Source organism: Melanotaenia boesemani, chromosome 6 (assembly GCF_017639745.1).
Source record: "Melanotaenia boesemani isolate fMelBoe1 chromosome 6, fMelBoe1.pri, whole genome shotgun sequence".
NCBI classification, from domain to species: Eukaryota; Metazoa; Chordata; class Actinopteri; order Atheriniformes; family Melanotaeniidae; genus Melanotaenia; species Melanotaenia boesemani.
Genome location: NC_055687.1, coordinates 2,169,500 through 2,183,879, shown reverse-complemented (window position 1 = coordinate 2,183,879; position 14,380 = coordinate 2,169,500). Strand labels below are relative to the sequence as shown.

At 43.8% G+C, this 14,380-nt stretch overlaps 2 protein-coding genes across 2 annotated transcripts in view; one reads left to right on the top strand and one right to left on the bottom strand.

Annotated features, from left to right (window-relative positions):
- cmtm6 (CKLF-like MARVEL transmembrane domain containing 6) overlaps positions 1-9,480 on the bottom strand; it is a 33,546-nt gene extending 24,066 nt beyond the window's left edge. Inside the window, exons 1-2 of the mRNA XM_041987812.1 lie at positions 9,351-9,480; positions 7,976-8,096 (exon numbers count right to left, since the gene is read on the bottom strand). Coding sequence (XP_041843746.1) covers positions 7,976-8,089 — 114 coding nt within the window. The 5' untranslated portion in view covers positions 8,090-8,096; positions 9,351-9,480. The remainder of the gene's footprint in view (positions 1-7,975; positions 8,097-9,350) is intronic.
- Positions 9,481-10,121: 641 nt separating this feature from the next.
- Positions 10,122-14,380, top strand: part of cpne4a (copine IVa) — a 109,769-nt gene continuing 105,510 nt past the window's right edge. The window contains exons 1-2 of the mRNA XM_041987558.1: positions 10,122-10,554; positions 10,861-11,101. The gene's annotated coding sequence lies outside the window, so the exon portion shown is untranslated. The remainder of the gene's footprint in view (positions 10,555-10,860; positions 11,102-14,380) is intronic.

Sequence of the window (14,380 nt, the reverse complement as noted above, 5' to 3'; positions counted from 1 at the left end):
ACTTAGGACTGGACCATGTAGAAAAAAGCATGTTGATTAAAAAAATTATATTAATCAATAATAATAATAATAATAATTATAATAATTATGACGCTAATTTAACTTTTTATTTAGAACCAGGAACCTGCACTTAGGACTGGACCATGTAGAAAAAAAGCATGTTGATTAAAAAAATTATATTAATCAATAATAATAATAATAATAATAATAATACAGATTATATATGCAGGCATTTTATGCTATTGCTTAATGACCTGCTTTTAATAAGGAAACACAAACACCAAATTCATATTCAACCTTTTTAACATCACTGAAAGTTTCTAAAAAAAGAACTCTTTTTTTTCAGGAAATACTGAAACATTCAGAATAAAGTTACTAGAAAATCTGATAAATAAGTATTTAAACAACCTTTTAAAGAAAATAAATCAAAACAAATAAATAGAACTGCTTCTTTTAGTGGGAATCGCACCAGTTCTACAGCCAGTTTCCACTAGAGATGTTCCCATGCCATGTTTTTCTGTCTGATGCCTGGGGTTTAGGTACCAGATGGTGTTTAGACAGAAATACTCGCCGATACGATCCTCTTACTTTTGGTAGGATCGTCGAGTATTTCCGATGCTAGTATCGGTACATCCCTAGTTTCCACCCGGTCCAGCTGCGCCACGGTTTCCATCCAACCTCCAACACGTCCCGAACACGTCCAGCTCAGCAGTTCAGACAAACCAGACAGGAAATCCGACACTGGAGGGTCCGGTGAATTTCAAAATAAAAGCATCCCTGCAGCTGAACTACGTGTTAGTAATAGTCGGGAGGTCTCAGTGTTCTTTTTTCATCATGGAAGGCGAGACGTTAATGCCGATGTGATCTGGCAGATCCAGCTACACGGACCTTCGCGGACTCTCCGTGTCTGACACACTCCCGGTGTGAGTCGGCGTGCCGCGGAGGTCGGAACGAAACCGCGGCACATACGGACCCGGTGGAAACTGGCCGTTAGCTAGCTCAGAGACTGGTAGGACTAGACTACCATGTAAGCAAACTCCACTCAGCATAACAAAACTATCTGTAGGCTAAAATCAGGTCACCCTGCAGCCGAGCATCACTACGGGGATTTTTCTCACCCCAAACCTCTTTTTTGTAATAATCTCCTCCTCCTCATCTTTTGCAATACATGAACTCTTTGTTGTGGTTTGAAAGGGGCGGAGCTTGGTGACAGAGCGTGCCTGGGTCTGCGTTTGTGATTGGTTGGGAGGAAGTGACGACTGTTTTAAGCTACATGATAGGCTACAATGAAAAAGGAAACACGTTTCTTTCCTGTCGCACCACACGTCTATCGATGGATATATACTGTTATGAAATCATCATCCGGCCCTACCTGCACTCACTAGGCTTTAATAAAAACATGGTTTTCTTCTACTGTTACATCAGGCGGTACCCCAACCCCCCTAGAAGGTCAACTTAATTTCATTTCATCACTCGATTCTTATTTTAGGTTTTTTATATTCAGTCATTTTTATTTAGCTTGTTTTTATTTCACATCTGATCACAAATTTAAGGTTCTGTTTCCTCTAGAAAAGATTTAATTTTCCCATCATGAAACCTAAACATCCCGATGTTCCAGCATCCGGTCCGGCCGTGGCCGTGTATGGACCCTCCATACTGACGCTCAATCATCCCATAAACCACACAAACCAGAGTCAACGCAGGATCAGCCGTTTGGTTGAGATGTGGGAAGCTTTTCCCACATACTCTACTCCTCTGCTCATCCCACATCCCCACCAGTATGGGTCCATTTAAAAAGGAAAAACTGATTTTCTTCCAGTGGTAGAAGATTTATTGTCATTCACTGACTCTTCTTGCCAAGTTTCTCGTTCTAATTATTTAAAGAGAAAACTTTTTAACAAGTTTCCGGCTAACTTTGGGAATCACCTTGTTGCTGCTGGAATCCTGTTTTCTGTCAGACTGTCGGATCTTCGCTGGTTTTACCGAAGAAACTAAAGAAATGGGAACAAATGATGTGTCTTTATGATCCAGTTTTCCATCCATTAAAACTGCTTTAATTTTAGTTCCGTCACACGAACTCTGTTTGATTAAAAACAAATAATTTACAATAACTTTTTTATGGTTGTTAAATCTGAGTTTTTTTTTACACATCCGTAAGATTCCTCCTACAAATGAACTCGTCCTCCTGAGTGATGATTCAAGACCGTTTCCTCTTTTACCAGCACTGTGTTGCTTTTCTTTAGAAATCTGCTTCTTATTGATCTTTAAAAACTGGGAATTGCAACACTGGTTCCTCTTCAGACGGAAAACCACATTGCTGACTAAGGCCGGACTCCGTTTGCTGCAGCCTGGCGGGTCACCGCTGCAGAACCGGAAAGACTTGGTTGTGAAAGCAGCACCGGATCTATGGCTAAAGATGGAGGGAAAGGACTCCTAATGCTGAACAATGTCATTTAAAACGGCTGCTTCATGTTTTCACTTATTCTAAATAAAAATCTATCAACGGTAAAGTCAAATAAAAATGAATTAATTAAATAAAAAAAAGAAAAAGAAAAGGATCCTCCATGATCCTAGCAGAGCGCCGGCTGCCAGGCGGATAAAATTTATTTCTCCTCCATCGGCTTCTTTCATTCATTAAAAGCTATTTTCTGGACCTTCAGCTTCCTGACACGTCGTACTCTCTGCAGGAAGATGCAGAGCCTCCTCCGTCCCTGCACATCCTCTTTTTGTCCCGAACCAACTGAGGCAGAGGTCTGAGGGCCGGATGCAGGCCTCATCCCGGCCCCCCTGCAGCAAACTGTTGCACCAGCAGCTCTGAGATCTGCTGACGTCTGCCAAACGGAGATCTGCAACACTTTCAGTTCTCAGTCTGCAGCTTCCTGCTCGCTGATGGAGGTCCGGTCAGAGAGGGTCAAAGACCCTCCACCGCACCGGATCAAGGCTCCTAATCTGGGACAGACATGCTGCTTCATTACCGAGAAGCATCAAAGTGTGCAGCCAGAAAATCTTCCCTATACAAACATTTAGATTAATCCGCTGCTGGAAATAGTCCCTCCTGATAAAAACTACAGAGAAAAAAGAACGAATGGATGTTCGGTGGGGGTCGGAGGCCGTCGGTGGGGATTGGCTGCCATGTTTCTGTCAGTCTGTCCCAGGGCAGCTGTGGCTACACGTAGCCTAGCAACACCAGGTATGAATGAAAGCGCTTTGGGTTCCTGGAAAAGCAGAGGATGCTGCAGGATGACTCATTTATCACAATTAACCACCCAGTCCTCGTATCTGGTCCAGACTCCTTACCAGTGAACTGTAACGGGATTTATTAGTATTGGTACTCGGTATCGGTAAAGTAATTGTACTCGACTGGTACAAATCACTGCATTCCTAATATTTATGATCCATTTTTAAAGATAAACTTATTGACTTCCATCCCACTTTGGAAAAATTATGTAAAAAAACAAACAAAATGGGAAAACTCATCATCCACTCTGACAACCAGGTGCACCGTCATACAACCTCCATCCAATCATCAGCCCCACCTGCTCAACTTCCTGTTAACACTAATATCCAACCAGCCAATCACACGGCAGCATGTCGTCATGGAGACGTGGTGAAGACGTCCTGCTGAGGTTTAAACTGAGCATCAGAATGAGGAAGAAAGAGGATTTAAGAGACTCTGAATGGTTGTTGGTCGGAGTATTTACTGGGATTTCCACCCACAACCATCTCCAGGGTTTCCAGAGATGGTCTGAAGAAGAGAAAACATCCAGAGCAGCAGTTGTCTGGACCAGGATCAGCAGAAGACACACCGGGTGCCTCCTGCCAGCTAAGAACAGGAAACTGAGGCTACAATTCACACACACTCACCAACACTGGACAATAGAAGATGGAGAAACGTTGCTGGTCTGATGAGTCTCCATTTCAGCTCCACATTCAGATGCTCGGCTCAGAATCTGCTGGAAACATCATGAAAACATGGATCCATCCTGCCTTGGATCAACGCTTCAGGCTGCTGCTGGTGTAATGGTGGGGGGAGGTTTTCTTGGTCCACTTTGGGTCCCTTAGTACCAACGTGGTCTGGTTTAACCAGCACAGCCTACCTGAGTATTGTTGCTGACCATGTCCATCCCTTTATGACCACAGTGGAGCATCTTCTGATGCTACTTCCAGCAGGATAATGCACCATGTCACAAAGCTCAGATCATCTCCACCTGCTTTCTAGAACATGACGATGAGTTCACTGGACTCCACCGGCCTCCACAGCCACCAGATCTCAGTCCAGTAGAGCAGCTTTGGGATGCAGTCGAGATGAAAACATATGAAATTGTTGGATCTAAATCAGCTGGTGAAACGTCCAGCAGTCGTGTTACTGGAGGGAATGTCCCCCTGCTGCATGGACAATAGATGGAGGTTGTGCTAATCATGCCTGTGCTTGTTGATAACACCACACCTCATCTCAGCCTCCTCATCGTTTCACTTCTCTTTTCTAAGTTTTGTTTGTACAGAGTTTCACTCTGTTGAGCCGATCAAAGTCAACAGAAACAAAAAGCATGAAGAGGAACTGAGGTGGGAACAGTTAAACTCTGACTGTAAACATGGACTTCACCTGTCCACAACCTGTCCACAACCTGTCCTCAGGTTTCCTCCCAGCAACTTCCCGTCTCACAGCCCATAATCTGCATGTAAACCAGGGGAAGCTCTGCATTCAGCTGGTCTGAGACCAGCTGGCTCTGGTTTACTGTCCCTGGTCTCAGACCAGCTGGCTCTGGTTTATTGTCCCTGGTCTCAGACCAGCTGGCTCTGGTTTATTGTCCCTGGTCTCAGACCAGCTGGCTCTGGTTTTATTGTCCCTGGTCTCAGACCAGCTGGCTCTGGTTTATTGTCCCTGGTCTCAGACCAGCTGGCTCTGGTTTATTGTCCCTGGTCTCAGACCAGCTGGCTCTGGTTTATTGTCCCTGGTCTCAGACCAGCTGGCTCTGGTTTATTGTCCCTGGTCTCAGACCAGCTGGCTCTGGTTTATTGTCCCTGGTCTCAGACCAGCTGGCTCTGGTTTATTGTCCCTGGTCTCAGACCAGCTGGCTCTGGTTTTATTGTCCCTGGTCTCAGACCAGCTGGCTCTGGTTTATTGTCCCTGGTCTCAGACCAGCTGGCTCTGGTTTATTGTCCCTGGTCTCAGACCAGCTGGCTCTGGTTTTATTGTCCCTGGTCTCAGACCAGCTGGCTCTGGTTTATTGTCCCTGGTCTCAGACCAGCTGGCTCTGGTTTATTGTCCCTGGTCTCAGACCAGCTGGCTCTGGTTTATTGTCCCTGGTCTCAGACCAGCTGGCTCTGGTTTATTGTCCCTGGTCTCAGACCAGCTGGCTCTGGTTTATTGTCCCTGGTCTCAGACCAGCTGGCTCTGGTTTATTGTCCCTGGTCTCAGACCAGCTGGCTCTGGTTTATTGTCCCTGGTCTCAGACCAGCTGGCTCTGGTTTATTGTCCCTGGTCTCAGACCAGCTGGCTCTGGTTTTATTGTCCCTGGTCTCAGACCAGCTGGCTCTGGTTTATTGTCCCTGGTCTCAGACCAGCTGGCTCTGGTTTATTGTCCCTGGTCTCAGGCGGCTTCACTGCGTTTGTAGAAAACATCAACCAGCAGAGACTGGTAGAAGAGACGATCTCTTAATAAAACTACCAAAAACAGATAAATTATTTAAGATTTGATCTTTAAAGCGTCTCATCTGGACTGAAATGGAGTAAATAAGTGGGACACCTCCAACCTCAGAAACAGCACCTGACACCACCCTGCTGTTATTTACCGAACAGAAACTAAGTCTCTGTCCTCACTGCTGCGACATGAACACAAGGACCTGATGATTGACCACCATCAGTAGGAGCTTCTGGTTCATTCAGGTGTGTTAACACAGTGCCCAGGAGGAAAGACATCAGCAATCATCTTAGAGAAGCAGCTGTTACCGTGAGAAGGTTATCAGGTTCCAGACTATCGGGACTCCATTCTACAGAAAGACTATTCACACACGGAAGACATTCGGGACAGGTGCCAATCTTCCAGGACTGGACGTCCCTGGAAGTTCAGCCACGTCTCAGACACTCCTGTCCTCCGCTAGCAGGTCACACGTTAACGTTAATGATCTGAACCAGTAAGGCTTGCTGGAAGGGTAGCAGGAGAAGAAAGAACATGGCAGCAGGGCTTAGGCTGGCAGAGCTCAGCTGGAACCATCTCCAGGATGATGATCCCAAACACAGCAGCAGATCTACACCACTGGACCTGGTCCAGTCAGGGTCCAGACCCCATCCTGACTGAGATGCTGTGGGGGGACCTTCAGATGCTGCAACCCTCAATGAGCTGAAGCAACGATGGAGCAGAATTCCTCCACCACCATCAGAGGCTGATAACATCATCAGGAAGCCATGACTGCAGCTTCCTGCTGCTGGAGGAGCTTCTAGAAGCTGCTGGATCGTCACTCTGATGGTTGTTTAGAGGTTATTTTTACATGTTTGTCTGTAGTAGAGTTTCAACATTTACACGTGATGAGGTCCAGACAGCTTCTATGATTTCCAGCGTTCACTAACACTGATCAAATTGTTTGTAAAACATCTTAAAAAGTTGGTGAAATGGTCTTTTATTCATGTCTCTGTGGTTTAGGAAGCAGACACTGCTCATGTTTCAGAATCTTTTATGTTGTTTTCTCTAAATAAACCGTGTTGTCATACCTGGTGCAAGTGTGGATATATATATATATATATATATATACATATAAATAAAACAGCAGGGCTGCAACTAATAACTATTCTGATAGTTGACTAGTCATCGACTATTAAAACGACTAGCCGGCTAATCGTTGCAGCCCTATGTAACAACCCAGCGTTTCTCGAGCTCCAACAGCCCTCTGAACGTTTCCTGATCAAAAATAAAATCATAGATGTTTCATGCAGGATGAAAAGGTGGACGCTTTCAGACTTCAGAGCAAAAATCAGCAACACACGGTGAAGGGAAACAACGTCAGGAACCACGTTTCCAGTTTATAAGCCATCTTAAGAGAAGCCTTTCATTTATATTTTATTTATATTTAATTTATTTATATATTATCGGTGCGTAGACCACAGACTGGTGCGTAGACCACAGACTGGTACGTAGACCACAGACTGGTGCGTAGACCACAGACTGGTGCGTAGACCACAGATCGGTGCGTAGACCACAGATCGGTACATAGACCACAGATCGGTGCGTAGACCACAGACTGGTACGTAGACCACAGACTGGTGCGTAGACCACAGACTGGTACGTAGACCACAGACTGGTGCGTAGACCACAGACTGGTGCGTAGACCACAGATCGGTGCGTAGACCACAGACTGGTCCCCTGGCCTGAGTTTGCTTCAGATCATGATTTCCTGGAGGAACTGGGTCTCAGCTCCCCGCTCTTCACTAACGTCCCACCTGCTGGAACGCCGCCAGCTTCTGTTCTGATTCCTGAATTCGTGTCCACCATTCTGGAAATGTCTCAGGTGGGAGGAGTTTTTCCAGGAATCGTTCTCATTGGCTGGTGAGGTGTCTGAGTCGCGGCTCCATGTCCTCAGGGGGATTTTTCAGGTTTCTTTTTTTAATGACTTCTTTTCTTTCAATGAGGTTAATTTTTCTTACTTTGGTTTGATATTGGTGATTTTTTTATTATTGATTACACAAACCTGTCTCCGTCTGATGGGACAGAACCTTAAAAACTGAGGCAGAAAGTGGACGTGAAGTCGGAGCTGTAGCTTAACTTGCGGTCAAATTTCCTCTTTTAATTTGGGGGTTTGATTTGTATTAAGTTGCCCAGCATTTGTTCTGTGAGAAGCCTGATGTTAACACAGAGGACATGAATGACAGCAGCGTACGCGGCATCTTTGTAAGGTAATAAACTGAAAGGCACTTCATAAAAAACCCTGATAAGCATCAAGTTCAATCAGTCTCAGATTATTTCAGGATGTCTGAACTCACCACTTCAGTAGCTTTCAGGCCAAATCGTTTATAATCCAGATGCTCTGATGGAACCATGAAGAGGGAAGATTTGGGATTCGGAGCTGTTGTGGGCGAGTAGACTTCAGAGGCCATGATGGAGCTGAAAGCAGAGCAGAGAAACTTCAGTCTCACTCGGACTGAACAGGGTCGCTTCACACCAGGACACACTAGCAGAAAATCTGATTAAAGCCCAGATGACCCAGCTTTCCACCAGCACTTAAACGCACCGCGTGTTTGTGAAACTGGGAGGCTCCGAAGCATGGAAGAAGTTTTCAGATCCCTGCTGGTAAACTAATCTGTGCACAAGCGTGGTCTTGTCCGTGCATTTCAGGCCATTCGTGCACACGTTTAACAACATGCATGCAGAAAATAATCTGTGTAGAAGATATTCATGTTTTTTTTTTTTTTTATTGGTGTACAAATTTACTCTTTATTCAAAAATATTTATATCGGTGTGTGCGTTTGAACATGCAGTCGCAAATACCCAGTGTTAGAAAGAAAACGGTTTACAGAGTAAATAAATCTGCATTCCACATGCACAACACCGAGTCGATTTTCTCTCCATGAAAATGAAGCAAAGTAAGAACAAACTTCCCCGACGTTTGCTAAGATTTCATGTGAGAATTAAACACTTTAAAACACGTTATTCTATATTTTATCCTCACACACTGTCTATGAGTTCTGCTAAAATAAAAGCTAAACTTCTCATTTCCTCAGAATGAAAGTGAAACAGCAGCCAGGTGTGCGCGCGCTCAGGTAAGCGAGGATTTAACAGGTTGTCCTCCATATTAAATTATGTGACCTGTTGCTTATCAACAAAACACACGGAGCATCTTTTACAGTCTCTAACTACATCATCATAATAAATTTAGCTTTTAAACTTCAATATTTAGTCATTTCTTGGTTATAAACAACAGAAACGTGTCAACAGGAAGACTTGTCGGTGTACATGTAAATCCAGTATGAACTTTCTCATCATAATGCAGGTTATTTAATGACAAATAATCTTTTTAAGGTTCTCAGGCAAATTACAGATGTAAAATTTTCGCGTATTTTACTAAAAACTTCGACGGAAATTAAAGTTAGTGAAAACATGAAATGAGACAAAGTAAAGATAAAGCTATTTAATAATTAATAAAGATAACGTTAATCGATTTTCCAACAGATACATTCGGCTTTAGAGACACTGATAGGAAAAAATGACGGATTTTAAATTAATTGGGCTCGTGGCGTCAGTCTGGGGGCTTGGCAGCAACTTTTAATGGTGGCCTGAAAATCTGCTCAACTTTTAGCCGCCCAAACAGGAAGTTAGCTTAAAGTACGAAGTTAAGGAAACTTCTAGAAACAAACTCACCGCCGGTTCGGTCCAGAGTCGCAGAAAATAAAGTTTCTAGTAAAAAAGCTCAGACGGAACTCTTCCCTTTGTGTCTGCAACTATTTCTCTAAACTTCCGCGTTTATTGATCTTTTGTCGTTCTATCAAGGCCGGAAACAAACATTACACTTCCGGTCATGACTTTCAAACTAAACGTTCTGAATTGGTTTTACAGAAGTGAACTGGATTCACAAGAAAAACCTTTTTAAAAAAGTAATAATAATGATAAAAAAAATCTTTTATGTAAATTTACCAAACAAAAAAAAGGAGGAGACGAAGAAGAATAAGAAGAAACAACTCCCAGCCAATTTCTTACATGTAAGAGGTAAAAACCTTCTAGTAATTCAGTCTAATGTAAGCTTTTATTCTTTTACTGTAGAGATCCAACTACACAGCTGTGAATCAGCAATAACCACTGGCTGCTTTTGTTTCTGATGTAACATGATGTTTGTTTTCCAACAAAGTGGGAGTCATGAGGTTTCTATATTCTACTATTTACATAAAAGTCCAACAAACTAACAACAATACCACCTTCATAACTTAGACAAGAGCATCTCCCAGTGAGTCAAAATCAAACTAAAGTCAGACTGAATTAAACCAGTGGGACATGATGGAGCTTCTCTGGAGAAAAAAACTGCAGAGATTTTCTTTTATTATTATTATTATTATTATTGCTATTATTTAATACATTTCTGAATTAACAAGAGTAAATATGTAAGAATAAGAAAACCTAAAATAAGATAAGGGAAATTGCTTTGTTGCAATAGTGCAGGTGCTGTAAGCAGAAGCACACACGGGATATCAAACAAGAACACACCCACAATATGTCCGGTATCTGGTCTGCAGGGTGAGTATGTACAGGATATAAACATGTGTATAAACATGTGTATAAACATGTGTATAAACATGTAAAGACAGTTTCATGTGTTCATTGTAAAGTGTGCCAGCAGCAGGAGGAAAGACCTGCAGTATCTCTGTCTGTCCCTGAAGCTGCTCTCCAGAGCAGACAGGGGTCCTGCAGGGGTGGGACTCATGGTCCAGCATGGAGGGCAGGTCTGCCAGGACCCTTTTGTCACCGACCTCCTGCACCGAGTCCAGAGACCAGTCCAGGACAGAGCTGGACTTCCTGATGGTTTGATGACCTGTTACCTGGATGTTCACCGGTGAGGAGACTGCAGAGCAACGTCAGTGAAATTCCTCCACATCTTCTTTGTTTACTCTGCATTGATTAGGAGGTAGTTTTGCTAACACTGGTCCACAAAGTTCTGTGTCAGTCCTCCTACACACACACACACACGCACACACACATAGGTAGGTAGATAGATAGATAGATAGATAGATAGATAGCTAGATAGATAGATAGATAGATAGATAGATAGATTATAAGAATATGAAATTGTGGTTTCTCTGTCCAGCCTGTACTTCCTATACTCGGCCTGCAGGGGGTGCTGGAGCCCGTTCTACTATCTCTCTCCTCCTCTGTGTTCCAGGCTTCTCCTGTTTATAAAGCTGAGAGTCGACTGGAGGCTGTAGAGGCTTTCCAGCAGCCACAGGAGGAGGAGGAGGAGGATGAAGATGTTGAGTGTCCATCGGCGTGGAGCGGATCTCAGTTCAATCCGTCTGAGCTGAAACTGAAACTTTTGGATGTGTTTGTCTCTTTGGAGCTTTTTCTTCTTCTGAAAAGGTGAAACCAGAGGAAGAGTCTCCGCTCTGCAGCTGCAGCTTTCTGAGGTTTGTTCATAAAGATTTCTTCTGCTTTTTTTTTTTATCCCAGAGCTCCTGTTATCAGTCAGGTCTCAGCTGATCTTCTGCTCTTCGTGTCCATGAAGCTTTCTCCTGTTATCAGTCAGGTCTCAGCTGATCCTCTGCTCTTCTTGTCCATGAAGCTTTCTCCTGTTATCAGTCAGGTCTCAGTTGATCTTCTGCTCTTCGTGTCCATGAAGCTTTCTCCTGTTATCAGTCAGGTCTCAGCTGATCTTCTGCTCTTTGTGTCCATGAAGCTTTCTCCTGTTATCAGTCAGGTCTCAGCTGATCCTCTGCTCTTCATGTCCATGAAGCTTTCTCCTGTTATCAGTCAGGTCTCAGCTGATCTTCTGCTCTTCGTGTCCATAAAGCTTTCTCCTGTTATCAGTCAGGTCTCAGCTGATCCTCTGCTCTTCTTGTCCATGAAGCTTTCTTCTGTTATCAGTCAGGTCTCAGCTGATCCTCTGCTCTTCTTGTCCATGAAGCTTTCTCCTGTTATCAGTCAGGTCTCAGCTGATCTTCTGCTCTTCGTGTCCATGAAGCTTTCTCCTGTTATCAGTCAGGTCTCAGCTGATCCTCTGCTCTTCGTGTCCATGAAGCTTTCTCCTGTTATCAGTCAGTTCTCAGCTGATCTTCTGCTCTTTGTGTCCATGAAGCTTTCTCCTGTTATCAGTCAGGTCTCAGCTGATCTTCTGCTCTTTGTGTCCATGAAGCTTTCTCCTGTTATCAGTCAGGTCTCAGCTGATCCTCTGCTCTTCATGTCCATGAAGCTTTCTCCTGTTATCAGTCAGGTCTCAGCTGATCTTCTGCTCTTCGTGTCCATAAAGCTTTCTCCTGTTATCAGTCAGGTCTCAGCTGATCCTCTGCTCTTCTTGTCCATGAAGCTTTCTTCTGTTATCAGTCAGGTCTCAGCTGATCCTCTGCTCTTCTTGTCCATGAAGCTTTCTCCTGTTATCAGTCAGGTCTCAGCTGATCTTCTGCTCTTCGTGTCCATGAAGCTTTCTCCTGTTATCAGTCAGGTCTCAGCTGATCCTCTGCTCTTCGTGTCCATGAAGCTTTCTCCTGTTATCAGTCAGTTCTCAGCTGATCTTCTGCTCTTTGTGTCCATGAAGCTTTCTCCTGTTATCAGTCAGGTCTCAGCTGATCTTCTGCTCTTCGTGTCCATGAAGCTTTCTCCTGTTATCAGTCAGGTCTCAGTTGATCTTCTGCTCTTTGTGTCCATGAAGCTTTCTCCTGTTATCAGTCAGGTCTCAGCTGATCCTCTGCTCTTCTTGTCCATGAAGCTTTCTTCTGTTATCAGTCAGGTCTCAGCTGATCCTCTGCTGTTCTTGTCCATGAAGCTTTCTCCTGTTATCAGTCAGGTCTCAGCTGATCTTCTGCTCTTCGTGTCCATGAAGCTTTCTCCTGTTATCAGTCAGGTCTCAGCTGATCCTCTGCTCTTCGTGTCCATGAAGCTTTCTCCTGTTATCAGTCAGGTCTCAGCTGATCTTCTGCTCTTTGTGTCCATGAAGCTTTCTCCTGTTATCAGTCAGGTCTCAGCTGATCTTCTGCTCTTCGTGTCCATGAAGCTTTCTCCTGTTATCAGTCAGGTCTCAGTTGATCTTCTGCTCTTTGTGTCCATGAAGCTTTCTCCTGTTATCAGTCAGGTCTCAGCTGATCCTCAGCTCTTCTTGTCCATGAAGCTTTCTCCTGTTATCAGTCAGGTCTCAGCTGATCCTCTGCTCTTCGTGTCCATGAAGCTTTCTCCTGTTATCAGTCAGGTCTCAGCTGATCCTCTGCTCTTCTTGTCCATGAAGCTTTCTCCTGTTATCAGTCAGGTCTCAGCTGATCCTCTGCTCTTCTTGTCCATGAAGCTTTCTCCTGTTATCAGTCAGGTCTCAGCTGATCCTCTGCTCTTCGTGTCCATGAAGCTTTCTCCTGTTATCAGTCAGGTCTCAGCTGATCTTCTGCTCTTCTTGTCCATGAAGCTTTCTCCTGTTATCAGTCAGGTCTCAGCTGATCTTCTGCTCTTCTTGTCCATGAAGCTTTCTCCTGTTATCAGTCAGATCTCAGCTGATCCTCAGCTCTTCTTGTCCATGAAGCTTTCTCCTGTTATCAGTCAGGTCTCAGCTGATCTTCTGCTCTTCTTCTGACACTAACTGAGTTGTTATTGAATTAAAGGCTGTGGATCTACTGCTGCTCAGACTTTATCAGCCTAAAAGCATCTTTCTGGATCACTTTAAATCTGAGCCTGAGGCTGAAATGAAGTGATGCTTCTTCTTTAAAACTAGTTTATAGGTTTTCTCTCTCTTTTTAAGGAAACTGAGGCAGTCTTTACCTTCGCATGAGCTTTTCTTGTCTTTAGTTTTTATCCACTTGCAGAATAAATCTGTTTTATGTGAACCAGGAGCTGTGAAATGAGGGAGAATGTGAAGATTTGATCAGATTTAATTCATATTTCTGAGCTGAAAGAGTTTGTTCATGCTCATGAAGGGGTGGAATTCAGTTCTGTGAATCATTTAGATTTTTCTTCATATTGTGGTTTGATGTTTGAAGGCTGGTCTTTGAGCTTCATGTATAGTTTTCATTTTCATTTAGAGCCTCGTGGCTGCAGATCTGAGTGTGAACGACTGTACCGCTCTAACTGGACATGTTGTTGTGGGGTTTCTGAGCTGATGCTCCTGCTTTTGCTTCAAGTCTTGCACAGCGTCTCAGTCGTCATGCTGCTGTTTGTCTTCGTTTGCTTTGTGTGTTCGGCTCCGGAATCAATACGATGGATCATTGCAAAGAAAACACACAGTGATCATTAAAGACCAGCAGCTTTAAACTGTCAACACAGAATAAACATCCACAGGTCAGAATCATCATTTTAGCTTCAAACAGAACTTTTTAAGTACAAACAATCAAACAAAACTACAAAAATATGATAAAACGCAACTTTTCACAAAATCACCAAAAACAATATAACAAACACTAAATTTCAACCCCAGTTCCAAAAAAGTTCACGTACATAAAAACAGAACCTTTGAGGAAAATGTTCCTCAGACTTTGAAGATCCACCATCTACAGTGTAGAATATCATCAGAAGATTCAGAGAATCAGGAGGAATCTCTGTGTGCTGGGACAAGGCTGGATGCTGGTGATCTTCTGCATTAAAAGCAGACATGATTCTCTACTGGAAACCACTGCATGGACTCAGGAAGACTTCCAGAAACCACTGTCTGTGAACACAGTTCACCCTGAAACCCACTAATGCAGGTTAAAGCTCCATCATGCAGAGAAGAAGCC